Here is a 17,093-nt window from a genome sequence, read left to right as displayed (position 1 = left end):
ACCAGCCAGTCAACATCATACTTACACACATGCACACAAACACATGCACACAGGAAATTAATGAATTGTCACATTAGGCTCTGGAGTAATGCTGAAACTACCTTTTAAGAAACAGCAAAATACAATATTCTCTTAGTTAATAGTAAAACAAATATCATCATACATGCTAAAACCCATGTTGTTAAAAGTATGTAATCTGGTTATATCTTCCAAATAATACAAGAGCAAACCAAATCACTTTATGGATGCTGTTGTTCAGCCACAATGCTTTATCGTGCCTGTGAGGCACAGTATGACATTTGACGACATCTATCTCGCTTGCCTCCCGCCCGCCCCGCTGCCTTTGGCAATTCCACTCTGGGAATGTCAAAGGTCAAACATTAACAACATGTAACGGATTATATTACATAAAAATTGTGCTGGGATTTTTTTTGTTCCGTTTTCCATTTGGATAAATGAAATCTACTACACATTAAAATCTGTCTCTCTCTCTGCCTTTCTCTCTCCATTGGATTACTAAGGATTTTTCACTGGATGGCACAGAAGAGCGAGAGCGAGGGATCAAGCCATGGGGGAGAGAGATAGAGTTTATCATTCAGTTCACAAACTCCAAAACATTTTATTTTTTTCTTTTGTTGGTTTGTTGCAGTACAAGAAGTCATGTTTCATAGTATTTGTTACTTTTTGTTGCTTTTGATCATCTGGTGTCTCTATTTACATAGTATGAATAAAGTAGATTCATGTGTGGTTCCTATGTACACACTTATACCAATTGGCTGACCAGTGCGTTTGCGGCGTTTACAGTCTTTTTTATCACAACCACACACGGGAAACAAGTCCACTTCAACTGGCTAGGCTCTAACAGCAAAGTACAGGGGCAGGGGGCGACACCAGTCCGCTCCTGCAGCCCCCAGAGGATGCAGACCCAAAGTCAACAAATTGAATACTCCTTTCAAAACAATAGCAAGGCAGTCATTTAACTTTTCAAATTCCTAAAGCAAACAACCAGAGAGAATAGTTGAGAGGATTGGCCAGTCTTATGGATGCAGGTTCTCCTGCTCTGGAGGGGTGGTGCAGCACCTCGTCAGTCATCGTCTCTGCCTCTACTCCACTTCTGTACATAGTCATCGATTCACAGCAAGTGAAAATGAAGGCAACTACTCTGAATCAGCTCCCACTGCCTGCTTGGAACAAAAGCTCTTGTTCCCTTTTACTTAGATGGAGTACTGTTTTCACTCTTGATGTTCAGTAATGAGCACTTCTGGATGAGTGAGTGTGTGTGTGTGTGTGTGTGTGTGTGTGTGTGTGTGTGTGTGTGTGTGTGTGTGTGTGTGTGTGTGTGTGTGTGTGTGTGTGTGAGAGAATGTTCTAGTTTCTGTTCTGGCTCAATAAAAGATATTTTTGGCAACAATGAAGAGCATTCTGTGAGACATTTTTTAGGTTATAATAGTGAACTATATTCCCTGTCTCCACAGCTAACTACTCCAATCACATGATGACTCAAAAAATACCTATATATGGTACGAAAGGGAAATAAGATAAAATATAAAATGATATTCCCATCTCCGGAGGCAGGTCTGAAGACAAATTACATAAAAAAACTTTAACAAAGTTTTAAAGTTTTGAAATATCTGAAGGGTAGGATCTGAAGGGTGGATCGGTACATTCAGAGTGCTGGACTTGGCCTTAGGGTACCAAAGGAAATGGGGAGGACTGGGGTTTGCAGGGAGCCGATGAATGCTCTGCGGAAAAAAACACCTATCACTCATCTCCATAAGACGGGGGAGGGTTAGAGAGAAAGGCTGATTCTGCAGAGTCAGGCACGACTCCACCTGAAGGTCACTCTGTTTGCTCATCTGTTACAGTAGTTAAATAAAAGTCAAGAGAAAGAAAGGCAACCAAACAAGCAGAAAGTGGAGAGACGCGAGAACGAGGCGGGCAAGGAGGCAGCTTTGGCCATCATATTAGTCCCCAACTTCCTCCTTCAGGCTCCAGTCACAGGCTGGTGACCAGCTGCATCTGTCCGTCTCCCTCATTATGGACAGGCTCCTGAGCCTGGTGTCCTTCCCCACTCGGTCTCCTGGGTGGGGCCTGGTAGAAGGTCTGCATGGGGGCCCCACGAGAGCCCAGGGCGGGCCTCCCGGAGCTGTAGTACAGCTCCTCAGGGGGCTGGGCTGTACGGGGGACCACCTCCAGGGGCTCAGGACTGCTGTCAGGGTAGGGTGAGTCTCGCAGGTTGGTGATGCTGGTGTACAGGGAGTCACGGGCAGGGGAGTCTGGTGCTCTGTTGCCTGCCTGCCCACCAGCACTCTGGCCACTGTGGCCACTGTTGCCCAGGCTCTCGGTGAGGTCGGCCGTGTAGCTCTCTGACTCCTCTGGATCGCTTTGGTAGAGGACCGACTGGGCTCGCTGCAACAGCAGGGGCTCCTCCAGAGCTTTATAAAGCAGCTCCACATCCTGCGGGGTGTGCTGCCGCCCCTCTCTCAGAAAGTCTTCGTCTTCATCCATGCTCATACATGGCTCTGGCCCGGCACCCGATGTCCCCCGACTAACTCCACCTTGAGGACGTCCCCTGGCCAGGCTGCCGCACACCCTGTCTGCTACGTCACCTCCTCCACTTCCTCCTCCAACACCACCTCTTAGGTTGTTGTGCACAAGCTCAGAGATGATCATTTTCTCGAAGGCCGCAGCATCAGAGAGGTTTCGTCGGATGCCTCCGCCTACCAGTGCCTCTGAGCCACGGGGATTGAGGAGGGGCGGGGGACTGTCTTTACCCCCACCACCAAGGAAGTCACAGCTGCCCCCGCCTACACCTCCTGGGCCAGTGCGCAGGGAGTAGCTGTTGTTGAAGTTACCATTCAAGGGCAGGGTTTCCATCCCACAGGGGTCGCGGGCCTTTGATAACGTGCTCTCTGGACCCAAACACAAATAAAAGAGAGACGGAAGACGGAGGGTTTTGGCATTATTATCATACAGTCAAATTCAAGTGTCAGTAAGAGAAAAATAAATCAAAAATAAATAAATATCTGATGGTAAAATGATGTGAACTGAGGTGAATTACACTTACTTGGGTCACGGAAGGTTCCTGTGCGTCCCAGAGAAAGTTATGTGGAGTGAATAAAATGAAAGACACTCGTCAGTAAATGCTCTTTAATGGTGCAACATTAACTTGATGTATGAGTTTTTAAGACATTTCAAAAGGGAACCATTCACGGAATAAAAAATATCCTTGTCCATCAGCAACTTTTCTTTTCTCTCTGTCTCTCTCTTGCTCAACCTCAAACCCTCCAACTCTTAGCACACGCACAAAGACATGCACAGTCACATTAACTCTGATTTATGCAGACTTGCTCCTGTTAGTTTGACACCATATCCCTCCAACATTTACATCTAAGCCACAGAAAAAACTCTGGATATTGATTTACAGCTGTCAGTGATACCTGGATACATACATACATACATACATACGTCATACAAAACCTTGTACAGTAGCAGTGATGTTTACGATGTTTACGACTTTCCTTCAACACACCACAGATCTTGTGCCTTTACTCCCAAATAACCATCACACAGCAAAGCAAAAGCCACAGACGCTCAAAAAGTAAGAAGTGGGTTCATTTTTTTTAAATTTCAATGCGTAGTATGACTTTAATCAACGTTCTTTGGTGGCGGTGTGGGTAATTAGACATTCTAATGAAGTGCTCTCCCTGCTTCCTCTCCCACTCTCTTCTAAAAATGTCTTGGCTGCCAGGCCTGTGGCCATCAGGCTTGACGTATTGTGCGGAGAGGCTTTAAAATATTTAACAGTAACGCCGCCTTAAATTTCAGTCCTCAGACACTGGGCCTGATACTCTGCCGGTGCACACTCAACAAGCCACACGCAGTCATAGTTCTCCCTTACCAAGTGAATATAGGTAGTGTAGTGGAGCATTTACCAGAACATGTCTAATTCAGCAGTTATATGCATTCAAAAAGGGGTGTGGGAATGCAGCAATGCGATAAAACAGCCGTCGGGCTGTTTATAGAGACTCTGAGATAGAAGCAAACACACACTGGCACTCACACCGGACCAACCTACACCAAGATGAATTGTCCCTGGACACCGAGCTGTCTGATCCCTTTCTACGGCCGTCATGATTTAAGCTGACTACATTTTCTGCCTGGGAATGGAAAACTGTCCTCAAGATTTCTGGAAGTCACAGCTGTAGCTAAACTTCGAAATCAATTTGTGGCTGTTCTTATGAAGATTTAAGATCTGACCAGATGGCTGGTTAGGCAGTAGGCACTGTTTGGCTCTGTTCTGCTCAGCCTAGTGAATCCGTCTGACAGCTACAAGGTCTGAAAAAACAACACACAGACAGGCTCACACACAGACAGGCTCACACACGCACGCACGCACGCACGCACACACACACACACACACACACACACACACACACACACACACACACACACACACACACACACACACACACACACACGCAAGCAATCACATATACAGTAGTGAGTTTGCGGATGCCACGTCAAACTACTGACAGTGAGTAACGGACAGAAGGACAGCAAGCTGAGCGCATACTGCATATACACACACCATGCTGACAAGACTGCACACACAGACTGGAGTGTTTATGAGGAGCTAACCGGTGGAGTTGAAGACGCCAGGTGATGGTGGGGTGAAGCTCTCAGCCAGCAGAGTGTTGTAAGGAGAGGTACCAGTGCGAGTCTGTAACACTGGGTTTGTCAAAAGGTGGTTGCCCATGGTCGCTGCAAAAAATAAACAGAATCATAAATAGGCTCTTATCTTTGCTTCAAATGTATGCAGAGCAATCACAAGCAGAAACACTGCACACAATAGGTGTAACACTCTGAAATTCACGTTTCCAGACACAGTAATAACATCAGGAATCATAAAAATATTTACTGTTTATTCAGATGGGGTTATTTTTTTGTTACGCTGGTGCTTTATAGAGTAATGCATTTCACAGTCTTCTCCTCAATGTTTATGACTGCTGATTGTAACCTTTGAGTAAAAATACAATTGCAGGGGAAAGGTACAGTTTGGAGCATTGCCATTATTAATATTTTTCTTTTTGCTCCTGACAATGTAGTCAGATAGGGTAGAACAGTAATGCATGTCATTATGTAGTCTAGGGGTACAGCCATTGAAACACAGTTAATTTCCCAGTGCATTGTGAATGCCACTACAAGACTAATATAATTCAAAGAAATTGCACACAGAATGTTGTATAATGCCCATGTATGGCTCCAGCCTGAGGCAACTCAAACAGAAATGCCATGAAATTAAAAATAGGACAGCATGACGGAGAGTAGTCCAAGGCAAAGTGCAACCTTCAGGTCTCACGCCTACCGTTCATCACACAGCAAGGGAGCAGGGAATTCTCGAAAAATAAAATGTGCACTCACACACAGCTATTTATTTGTCATTCTCCCTCCTCTTACACTTCCCCTGTCCATCTTTCTGGCATGCCACACAAACCCCTCTCCCTGTATTCTCTGGCTCGTTCTGCTGTGTCTTGACTCAACCACATTTTCTCAGTTCCTTGTGCCAGAATCTTTTACAAACACCAAATTAGTTGGGATTAGCTGTCTTTGTGTACCTCACAGGAATATCCCGTAGACAATTAAATGAACTAGCTTTAAGTGGGGAGAGAAAGTAGGTCAAGGGGAATCATGGGAGTTTGTGTGTGTTTGTGAGTGTGTCTTTTGGACACATTACTATGGTCAGGAAGAGATTATGGTGAAGAAGTGAAGTGGAGAAATCAAAGAGATTTTAAATGCCAGTGATGAACAACGCATCTCTGCCAGATTTGGCCTCTTTAATTACTCCTCCATGATAGCGCCTCTCTCTCTCTCTCTCTCTCTCTCTCTCGCACGCTTTTTTCTCTCCCTCCCTCCTGCGCTGCCCTTCGTCTTTCACTTTCTGCCAACTGACAAACTTTTCTCAGAAGCACAGAAAATAAAGGCTTCACAGCACAGTTGTTTGTGTTTGACAGCAAAACATGAAATGATCCACATTGTGTTTCTCCAACAGCCATGGTGATTGCTCTGTCGTGACGAAAAAGACCCAGAAACCGACCGACCGACCTGCCCGACCACTCACACACACTCAAATACACACACTCTCATCCATGCAGCTCACTCGTAGCACCCTCTTCCTCACCCCCTGCCTTGCTCCTGTCACTCTCCTCAATTAGAATAATTACCCCCTGTTCGCTCACACGGTAATCAGTTCATTAAAAACAAAATGGATGAAATTAGCATAGAGAGTGACGGCTGATTTAGCAACTGCCTCTGTTGTCATCATCAACACCCCACCCCCCTTCCAATCCGGAACCTGAGCCAACCTTGATCGTCTCTGTGTTACTGATGGCGGCAGCGGTGACGCCACCAGTTGCTGAGGCTGAGACAATCAGTGACTCCATACAGATTTTTTAATTCTTAAATAATTGCTAGTGCGCTTTTCATGTGCTGTGGGGAGGTCAGTGGGGATAGCATGTGTCACTGAGATATGGATGCAATCGATCCCATGATGTAACCATAAAAAGGCTGAGAAGACAGAGTTCAAATGGGCTGGCAATGGGAAGGCCAACTCACAGCTATTACAATATTAGGTTTATTACTGTATGGTGGTATTACGACACATGCAATTCTATGATATCAATACTTCTTTTCTAATGTATGTGGAAGAAAATAAGAAAACATATTTTCACAAAGCAGGAATCAAAACTATATTAGTAGGAGAAACAGAAAATATGTCTGGTTTGGTAATGACACAATATACTGTGATATTGATTATTTGATTATTTGATCCTTGTTCAAATTACTTGTTTTATTTAACAGAAAAACTGGAACTCACAAAATAAAATGACCAAAAAAAGCAAAGACAGATGACTCGTCTTCGATGATGAACTAGCTGCAAACCATTTCTGGTGGTTATAAATAGTCGAATAAGAATTATACTCTATGATAGATGTGATTTATGATGTGGTCTGCACTACTGTAGCTCTTTATTTAAGTTAAATAGGTATTACTGACTTTATTTATTCATAAATTAGAAATACACGTATATCTGCTTAATTACAGTAACAGGAATTTATTGTGACCCACCCACACACATATTTACATAACACAGTGTTTGAGCTCCATATATAAGTGCTTTCACTGACCAGTGGCTGCTACAGCATTACAAAAATTTCCCTTGGGATGAATAAAGTATCTATCTATCTATCTATCAATCGATCTACAAAGTGAAACCCACCAACCAGCCTTAAATTGTATGTTATTTAATTTAAGCTATTACTGCTGCTTACTGGTATTTGCTGGCTGGCATACTGGCTGCAAGGCGATCTGAACCATTAGTTATCTGTAATACACTAGGCATGGGAACATACTGTACATTTCATCATCTTGTATACTGTCACAGGTGCACATTTAATAACAGTGATTTGCCTTGGCTCTGTCCACTCCAACTACATGCTTTATTTCTTTATGTTCAATTGTGTGAGTCTATATGAGTGTGCTAGAATCTATGTGTTTGTGTGAATTCAAGTGTACATAACTTAATGGAGGGGAAGCAGAGCAGTGATAGAGAGAGGCCTCACCGCGGTTGAGTGTCGGGGTGCTATTGATATCTCCCGCCATGAAAGAAGATTCTGTCTGCTTTCGAACCGTGTCATTCCACATCCTGCGGATCCGACTCTGGAAGAAGGAGCAGAGCTCAGTGAGTGGCAGCAAACAGACAAGTTAAATATAGAAACACGATGGGTAGACTTTGCAACTCAGTGGGGCTGCTGTAATCAAAACTGTGGGGCTCGCTCTAATCCGCTAAGAACAATAGGCAAACATGGCAAACAAAGAGATTGAGCGTTGGGTAAAGAGGCACACAGCTATGTCATGTTATCATGAGGGGGGCTAATAAATGTGAGATGTGTAAGACATGATTGCAGTAGCTGATACAATTGTTATTACAAGCTTGTTTGTTGATTGTGAGGGGTAAAAGTCAATGTGTGTGTACAGTATGTGTCTGCCATCGCACATATGCCAGCATGCACAGTATTTCCCGATGTCTTGTATGGTGCCTGTGTCTATATATAGTACATGGACTTCAAAGGATGTCTTTATTAACAAGTCATCTAGTCTGGTAAGCACAGAGCTGCCAGTAATTCATAGGAATATTAAAGTAAAAACTTCACAACAGAGGCCAGCCTGCTGGCTGATTAGACCAGCTCTGCGACAGAAACATCTAATGAACACGTCATATATGCATATATATCAGTGAGAACAAAATGTATTGTAATACCGGTGTTTCACTTGCTGCACATGTTTTTGTCATTGGCAAATCAGGTGTTCAACGTGAAAGAAAGTTAAGTAAGTAAATTTGAGTGCTTCGCAAAGTAATCGGTGAGTCACTGGTATTGATCAGCAATCAAACCTCTGCATGTGCACTTATTTTGTACTCTAGAATCTCCCATGACAGACCTTTTGAACAAGAGAAAAACATATACCAGAAGGGTGAGGAAATTCCCCTTGTTTCCAAAGCTATTCATTTTGTTTTGACACCCTTTTCGACAGTGGTTAAAAAAACAAAAGTCAGATAGTATCGAGAGAGTTATTTGATTTTGTTTCATTCCACCAAAACAAGCTGATTTCCACTAAAATCATCTTGCCGCACAGGCAGATTTAATTTTCATTTGTTCAAAGAAAAACAATGCCTGCATCGTGTGTGTTCTGCTTTGTGTGTGCTATTATTTATGTGTGAGGGTCTGTCCTGCCTGCACCTGTCGGTGGGCCGCTGCATGGCGAGCTTGGCTGCCGCTGTAGTAGCGGTTGTTGGCACGCAGGCCTGAGTTCTTCAGGGAGCCGTGGGAGCTGGTGGTGGAGGTGCGGCTGCAGCAGTAGGAGTGACGCAGACACTTACTGTACTCCTTATGAACCTGTAAAGAAATAACACCACGGGCACAGCGGGCGGGTTTTTAAAGCCAGTCATAAACACAGTTTCAATAGCCTGGACTCAATGTGGAGCAACAAAGGCTTTTAACACACGCCATGGCAAAAATTAAATCACTCTGAACATGTATGCTGAATATTAATCAAACATGCACATCCATCCATCTCCACAACATTTCATCTGCTTATTCATAATTACATCAATAATACAGTCTTCCAAGTCTCATTTGGTTACCTTCTTCTGCAGTGCACAGTGGAAGATGAAGATAAACATGCCCTGGAAGGCGTTGAAGGTGGTGAAGAGATAGGCCATGATTACTGTGTTCTCATTAATAAAGAGGAGGCCAAAGGCCCACGTCATCCCCAGCAGGAACAGCAGAGCAATGGCTCCCAGAGCCCATGACCTGATGGAAGTGGACGAGGAAATGTTAACAAATAATGACTTGCTGCACAGAGAAACTGAATCAATTTGGAGTCCATCCGACAGTTTTTTGATAAATAAATAAGTATGACTCCCATTGAATAATTTGAACTCACTTAATGTTATCCAGACGGCTGGAGTCAGGTTTGAGTGCTGAAGAATTGCGGATCATCTTGTGTAAAGTGATCATGAGGAAAATGAGGTTGAGCTAAGGACACAAGATAGGAAGAATCATATAAATGTGTAGTGAATTTTACAGTCTGCACCAAAAATACTCAATTTGCACTGTTAATAGCCTCATAAAGCAAGCACGGTGGAATATTTTTAGTTTGACTGGGTGATATCAACATACAGAGGGGAATAATACTGTCTGACAGTAAAGCTAATACCATAATAACAAATGAAACGGGTCCAATGAAGCTCCAGATGAAGTAGTTATCCACTCGCAGCCAGCATCTGGAGTGGCACAAAGGAGAAGAGAGAGTTACACACAACACACACACAACACACACACACACACACACACACACGCACGCACGCACACACACAGGCAGACATACACACACTATTTCCCTGTCTCAGCGGATTATTTTATGAAGGCTAATCATCAGGCTTTGGCTAAGTGTGTTCAGAAAAGCCAGTCCACGGGGAGGTGCAAGAGCCGTTCACACAGCACTGCATATTACATTTCCAGCTGGGGGAATAGCATAATCCTACTTCTCAATCTGCAGGTGCAAAAGACCTCTCTTCACACGTACGCTTTCTTGGTTCCATAGCTCCTGTAGTCTATAGCCGCAGAGATGCCCACCACCAGTGCGGGGAAGCAGTATCCGCACAGATAGTAGTACTTTTTGCGGGAGTACTCGCTCTCAAAGACCTCCACCAGCATGAGATAGAGTTGCACACCCTCCAGACACATCCAGGAGAAGGCAGCCAAGAAGAAGAAATGCAGAAGGCCAGCAAAGATGGGACAGGCAATCTGAGGATAGCAGCAAGAGCAAAGAGTAGAGAGAGAGAAGAAGAGGAGCAATAAAAATATTAAAATGAAGGAGGAGAAACAGTTAAGATGGAGGCATATAACTGACTGAAAAACCAGAGAGGACAGAACAAAGTCACTATCAGGAAGTAGTTTTGGACATCACAGAGGAAAAATTAAAAGCTGCCCCCTGGGTGATTGGCTCTGTGCATACTATTGAGCGGTTATTCATTATCAGTGCAGTAAATGTTTTATAGAGTAACGTAATGAGACACTGCCTCAATTTTAGTTTCAGTCACTATTAATATAATAAAAAAAATTGTCACTTGTTATGCTATAACTCTCTGTCTTTTTCAAGTTGGAAAATACAAAAACTGAGTGATTCACTTTCATAAGTTTTAAAGGAGGGGATGTAGTGCAGTGCTTTTTTTTTTTTTAAAGAGGCAGTGTTTCCTTTCCAAGAAAACAAGCAAAGCCCTATTGGGCGAGTGACCCCAACAACCTTGGCAGGTATGAGGCTAACATGTGGCTTGAAACTCACATGGTATTCTGTCTTGTCGATGCCTATGAGGAAGAGCAACTCGGCGATGAAGAGGTTGATGCAGAGGTTCTTGTGGATGGTGTTGCGGTCAGTCTGCAGGCCCCGCAGGAAGCAGAAAGTGGAGATGCAGATGGCTAGACATACTAGGGAGATGACAATCCCCACCCAGGTGATCACAAACAGGATCAGTTCATGCATTCTCCCCTGGTACTGAGGTCCGGGTAGTTTCACGTAAACAAAGATGGGGGGAGTTGAGAGTTTGGAGGGGATTGGGATAAAAACAGAGGGCAGAGGGACACAGATACACAGCAGAACCAGACAAATAGAAAGTGGAAAATATAGGACAAGACAGTGGAATGGGAGATAGATGGGAGAACAGTGGAAGGAAGAAACAAAAGGGGGATAGATAGACAGAACAAGGGGGAGGGGAGAGAAAGAGCAAAATTGCTTTATTTAATATTTGTAAATATATGCAAGGAGCTAAAGTGTTGAGACAAGAGACAAGACGTCCTGAAAAAAATACATGACATTCAAATTCATGTGAATGTCAGCTAGAAGTAGCAGGACATGAATTTGTAAGCATGTGCCTCCCTGAATGTCGGAGTGAACGACGGAAAAGAGAAAATTCAAAACAAAGAGCTTGTCAGCCTTGAGAGGGTACATTAGTGTGCATGTGTGTGAGGGTGTGTGACTGAGAGCGAGCGAACGCTAATGCTCGCACGAATGAACGTCTGCATAAATTACTTGGCTTCCATTGTAACCGTATGTCTGCCACGCCCTTGCTAACTTACATCAGGCTCGTGGTGAGCCATGAGCACGGCAAAGTTGGTGAGGTGGCTGCAGGAGCAGGTGGTGTGTGTGTTATTGGTGTCCAACAACTTGCAGCCCTGCGACGACCACTGGCCTGTCATGGAACGCTCTGAGTAGTTCCAGAAGGAGCAATTTGGAGAGTAATAATCATCCAACTGTGGAAAAAGAAAAACAAAGAGAGGGATGATGGCAAATGTTGAACAGAGTCTATGTGTCAGAATGAAAATTAGCGACATGATAGCGACTGAATTAGGCTACCTGTAGATGTTTGAGTGTGAAGACCACTGGCTCAATGAGGAACACTCTGCTGGACTCTTTGTTGATGGAAGCAGCAATTACATGGGAGTTGACCGCCAGGCGCTTCTTATCGTGGCTTGGCCCATCCACTTCCATCTTCACTGTGGCGTTCTCAGTGGACAAGAAGGATCCCAAGTTTTTATAAAGAATGAACACCACCTTGACTTGTCCTGCACATTGAGGGAGAGAAACACAGACAGATGAAGAGAAATGGAATGAAAGAGAGAGAACAAGAGCGAAAAGAAAAGGAATCGGGGAAAAAAGGGAGTTATATTAAAAGGGGGATGCAGACAAACCGATAAAGGAAGAAAAAAATACAGAAATGAGGGAATAATATGGTAATGGAAGTGAGAGTGACGGAGATAGAGAGTAGTGAGTGACAGTGTGAGCAAGGGGGAGACAGAGAGGGAGAGTTAGTGAAGGTTAGAATGATGGTAAGGACCGTTTCATTTTGACTGGTGGAAGAGAGCGAGATTTAATGTGGAGGGCAATGGAACATTCATCCCTCAAGCATTCACAGATCTCTTATTATTCCATATGAATATTTCATGTGCGTTTGTTTCAATCATTCTAATCTCGTTCCCACTGCAGAGCCGAGCGGAGACAGAAAACAGAAAAGGGTGTGGGATGAGGGGCCATGGAGGGAGGAGGGGAACGATGGAGAGGGGGATGACAGAGGGGCGAGGGAGTGGGGGTAGGGGGGTTAGAAACAAGAGAGATGAGAGAGGGGGATAAGATGGCGAAGAGACGGAGCGAGAGAATGGAATGGGGAAGAGAGAAGTGAGGGAGTGCTGAGATTGCTCTGTCAGACTGGGGCCGATTGTAATCTACACGCCTCCCCAGCTATTCTATTAAGACTGCTGTTAAGAAACCATCAAGAAAAGAAATTGTCTCAGCACTTTTGTTAATCTGATTAGCCTATTATTATGAACCAATAACTTAGTCAACTGCATGCAGATTGTTTTAAGCTTGCATGAAAATCCAAATGGAAACATAAGAGTGGGCTGCATAGGACAGTACAATTTTCCAGGCCTTGGGGTGAGGATGGAGTGGGGAAAGGGCTGCTGACCGTTACGACTGTACTGTTTGATAGTGGAAGCTGAAAGCTGGATGGTGCTGTCACTGGCATAGTTCTGTGGAAAGGACAAGTCCTGCAGGTCCATCTCTGTGTTTAGAACATGCACCTCGAGATCTGATGGTGGAAACACAGCACGCAACAACATTTTATGAAAACCTCTGTCAAAGATGCAAAAAACACCCAAGAGAAAATTAGAGTCACGACCTGGAGGTGTAATTCCACAAATTGTGGTTCATCCATACATCCACCATAAGGAACACCATCAATACTGTTTTCTTACCAATGCTGGGCGCTCGGTCAGAAAAGCGATTCCCATACATGTTGTTGGCCAGCAGGAAAGCTCCCTTTTCCAGGACGTCCAGTAGCATGGTGGCAGTGTGGGCCTGCTCTGTGCTGTTCATGTCCTGCCATGACTCCAGGGCCTCGGGGCGTAACAAGTTGTCCACTGTCTGCACTACCGCCTGGCGCATAAAGGAGGTAAAGCATTCATTACTTTACAACAAGGTACACAAAATCCTGAGTAGCTGACAAGGAACGAGTAACAAACAAATCAGGAACTAACCAAGAAACGTTCATACATAGTTACAGATGTGAATATTTAAGATAATGTATTTGCTCTGATTAATAATGTTTTTTTTATCTTTAAAATCTTTTAGTATTCTTTCTCCTCCTCGCGTCATTCGAGCCTAATAGCTCATTCCCACTTAATTTTAGTAGCTTTTTCTCAGTTCACTAGGATTTTTGCTCTACTTTACTTGAGGAGACACAAAAAATGTTTGTAATGGTAAGATAATCATGAAGTAAAGATGCATTCCAAGCAACTATTCACTATGATATTCTACTGCAAACAAGGGGACACAAAATCACATGTCCCTAATAGTAGTAATGATTAGTTTTTAGTTTTGTGCCATTTAGTACACAATTTGGGAAGTAAATTGGGAAAAATTAATTAAAAAAATAAGTATGCAGATTCCCAGATATCTACGGTAGTAACTAATCATTAGACACCCTGGAGACAGTCTCTTCGCCATTTTCAGGAAGTGCTATTAGCTATTAATTAGCTATTCAGTAATTATCAGTTAGTTCTTCATTTGTTTATCACCCATTCCTTGGTAATTACTCTTTTTTGTACCATACTGATTGTTAAGTAAGACCATATAACTTGACCAATTTAAAGTACAACGTCACCACGATTCACCTATAATTTCTTAGAAACTCACCACTCCCGTGCACTACATTTATTACTGTGCTATGTCTGACATATTACCTTTCTATTTCACACTTACAATTCATTTAATGGCAATTTTGATGGTTGTATCAGCTATCCAATTTATTGGAGTAGCCTGCTTGATGAATCATGTAATTCTCTTGCTCAGGCCTCTCAAAATGAAGGATTGACTGCTGTGTGGAATAAAGAGCAATACTGTTAACAAAATGAATTTAGCATCAGCTTGCAATCTATCCACTACAAAAGAAAAAGGTTTTTTGGTTCATCCTCTGAATAGTACTGAGCTTATAGTACAATGGTCAGTTACATACTACACAGCAGCCTTTAAATTCATCTTGCACCAACAGCGATCAGAAGATGTGGTGTCATATTACAGTATGCTGCAGACAGGTCAAGAGACACAAAAGACTGTGTGCTGCAGAGCGCTGAATTTCATCATTACAGAGAAGCATACACAAGGCTTTTTCATGATATTAGATTACAGCTTTCTCAGAACCAGAGATATTGCACAAATATTGGAAAAGAGCAGAAGGGTGTCGTAACACAAACTGTTGCCTTTCATACAGTGCTATCAACAAATTACATTTTCTCAGAGCCACAGATATTGTACCTTATTGTGAGACACAATGAGGCAAAGGCCAATATTATACACTTAGGCTCAATCACAGTCAAACAAAGCTAAGATTATGTCAAAGACAGATGACTTCCATATTAGCTGAACCCATATTTAAAAACATATGTACACCAGGAGCAATTGAAAGACAAATCAGCTTTCACTGCTCTGCGAAATACTATACCAACACACAACGTCTGCCAGGAGTTATCCCAAAACTTACTTGCACTGCTCTTTGAAAAAAATATCCTATGAGTAATGATTCCAAAGGCAATATAAATCATAATACAGAGCACTGAGCCAAAGGAATCTCATCCACAAACCTAGTCTACTCAAGGATTTATCTTCCCCCAGTTATTCTAAGTCACAGAGCAGTCCTACTCCACAGGCATGTAAAGCAGGCAGCGAAAAGGGAAAAGTTACCTGAATGTAGGCCCGACAGGTCCGCTCTCGCTTCTGGAGCTGGAAGGAAGAAAACAAAGCATGGAATTAAACAGCTAAACAAAAACATGTAAATTAAAAACTCACTCGTCCTTGCATGTGCACTAGGGGGGGAAATTATGTTACATTAACCTCAGCATCCTTTTCTAATGCCTGAATTAAATATAGGTGTGAGTGTCGGTTTGTGTGTGTGTGTGTGTGTGTGTGTGTGTGTGTGTGTGTGTGTGTGTGTGTGTGTGTGTGTGTGTGTGTGCTTATGCGTGTGTTTACACTTTATTCTACCTTGTTGTAGTTTCGTGCAGCTGACTCCTTGTTTCCGGGTCTCAGGGCCTGAAGCTGGGCATCCAGTATGTCCAGCAGTTGCTCAATCAGTCGCACAGACGAGCTGACATCTCCAGCCTGGATCCGGCCCCGTGTGTGGTTCACCAGCTCTCCAGCTATGTTGGCAGCATTCTCGCCGCTCTTTATCTGCACGTGAACACACACAAAAGCATACATGTTTACATACAGTGATGGTATAAGGGTGATACTGGTTTAATTAGTTGCATCATATTCAAAGCGGGTTAGTCTCAATACTAACAAAAAACTCTCTGTCTGGCAATCACATTCTCCCAGACCCCCTTCAAAAAAAGGATCTTTATTATCATCCCCTCTCACATCATTGTAAACAAAGATGGACCTTGTAGAACACATAGTGAACTTTTTGTTCTCCCTAGTGCTGTTTTACTTGCAAATCACACTCTTAGCAACCACTTTGCAATTGCAATAGATTTTTGCCAAAAGGAAAAGGTATAATGGATTCTTCCAACAATGTTACTTTTCACTGTGATTCTGCTTTCCCTTTTTTTTTCTCCTGCAGAAATGTAGCCGTGTAACCAGCTTACTTTTAATTTACATTTATATGGATTGAAATCGAATTTCTGCCCATATCGTGATTGATCAAATTACTACAGTGTATATAGAAACACAGTTTGTGTTACTATAATCCTTGTGCATAATCTAGATACCATGATGTTAAGCTATTGCACAGGTATAATGCATTATATGAGACTATGACGGAGAAATCAAAGTGGCAGAGTACTTTATAAAGTGTGAGGCCCTAAGCCTGATTTTTTAAAATAATTTAACCTAGCTGTGATTAAAGTATATTACTGGAAAAAAAAATAGTTAATTAAGTGTCAAGAGCAGATGCCTTGTAATGAAGGGACAGTTAAAAAAGTCTGTATTTTAATCAGGCCAGCCTTGGAGATATGTTAATGTTTGTGTGGAGGTGGACAAGGAGGATGGATGGGGCAGTGGGGCAGAGGAAAGGGACAGACCCACGGCCAGGGGGTACGGCTCCAGGTCTCACCTTCTGGGCCACCTGGTTGACCCACGGGGAGGTGCAGTTACTCAGGTCTGGACCCCGTGGGTTCCACATGACCTGCTCCACCAAACACTGGAACGAAGCTATGCCTGGAGACAAGCAGAGGGAGAGAAAACAGAGGAGGATGAAGTAATGGAGAGATAATAAGCGTTAGGTGTCTGCAATTAAAGGGGAACGTGTGGAGGACAGGTATGAGCACAAGAAGTGTGCTCAGCAAAGAAGTGTGATCTTATTTTTAAGAAAGATGGAATTAAATGAATTTTAAAAATGTAACACTCAAAGTGTTTGAAGATGAGAGGGTAGAAGGAGGGAGGAGGTAGAGTAAAAAATGGGTCAGAAGTGGAAAAGGTTCAAT

At 43.2% G+C, this 17,093-nt stretch overlaps 1 protein-coding gene across 1 annotated transcript in view; it reads right to left on the bottom strand.

Moving 5' to 3' along the window:
• Positions 1-1,270: 1,270 nt before the first annotated feature.
• Positions 1,271-17,093, bottom strand: part of adgrl1a (adhesion G protein-coupled receptor L1a) — a 51,439-nt gene continuing 35,616 nt past the window's right edge. The window contains exons 9-25 of the mRNA XM_078269189.1: positions 16,724-16,827; positions 15,655-15,840; positions 15,355-15,393; positions 13,371-13,551; positions 13,082-13,204; positions 11,974-12,182; positions 11,697-11,870; positions 10,906-11,115; positions 10,147-10,367; positions 9,778-9,844; positions 9,505-9,596; positions 9,203-9,371; positions 8,799-8,954; positions 7,623-7,719; positions 4,642-4,764; positions 3,068-3,085; positions 1,271-2,912 (exon numbers count right to left, since the gene is read on the bottom strand). Of these exons, the coding sequence (XP_078125315.1) occupies positions 1,996-2,912; positions 3,068-3,085; positions 4,642-4,764; positions 7,623-7,719; positions 8,799-8,954; positions 9,203-9,371; positions 9,505-9,596; positions 9,778-9,844; positions 10,147-10,367; positions 10,906-11,115; positions 11,697-11,870; positions 11,974-12,182; positions 13,082-13,204; positions 13,371-13,551; positions 15,355-15,393; positions 15,655-15,840; positions 16,724-16,827 (3,086 nt within the window). The 3' untranslated portion in view covers positions 1,271-1,995. The remainder of the gene's footprint in view (positions 2,913-3,067; positions 3,086-4,641; positions 4,765-7,622; positions 7,720-8,798; positions 8,955-9,202; positions 9,372-9,504; positions 9,597-9,777; positions 9,845-10,146; positions 10,368-10,905; positions 11,116-11,696; positions 11,871-11,973; positions 12,183-13,081; positions 13,205-13,370; positions 13,552-15,354; positions 15,394-15,654; positions 15,841-16,723; positions 16,828-17,093) is intronic.

The sequence above is a fragment of the Sander vitreus genome, chromosome 15 (assembly GCF_031162955.1).
Source record: "Sander vitreus isolate 19-12246 chromosome 15, sanVit1, whole genome shotgun sequence".
NCBI classification, from domain to species: Eukaryota; Metazoa; Chordata; class Actinopteri; order Perciformes; family Percidae; genus Sander; species Sander vitreus.
The sequence above is the reverse complement of the archived record's forward strand: the minus strand, read 5'-3'. Positions and strand labels throughout refer to the sequence as shown.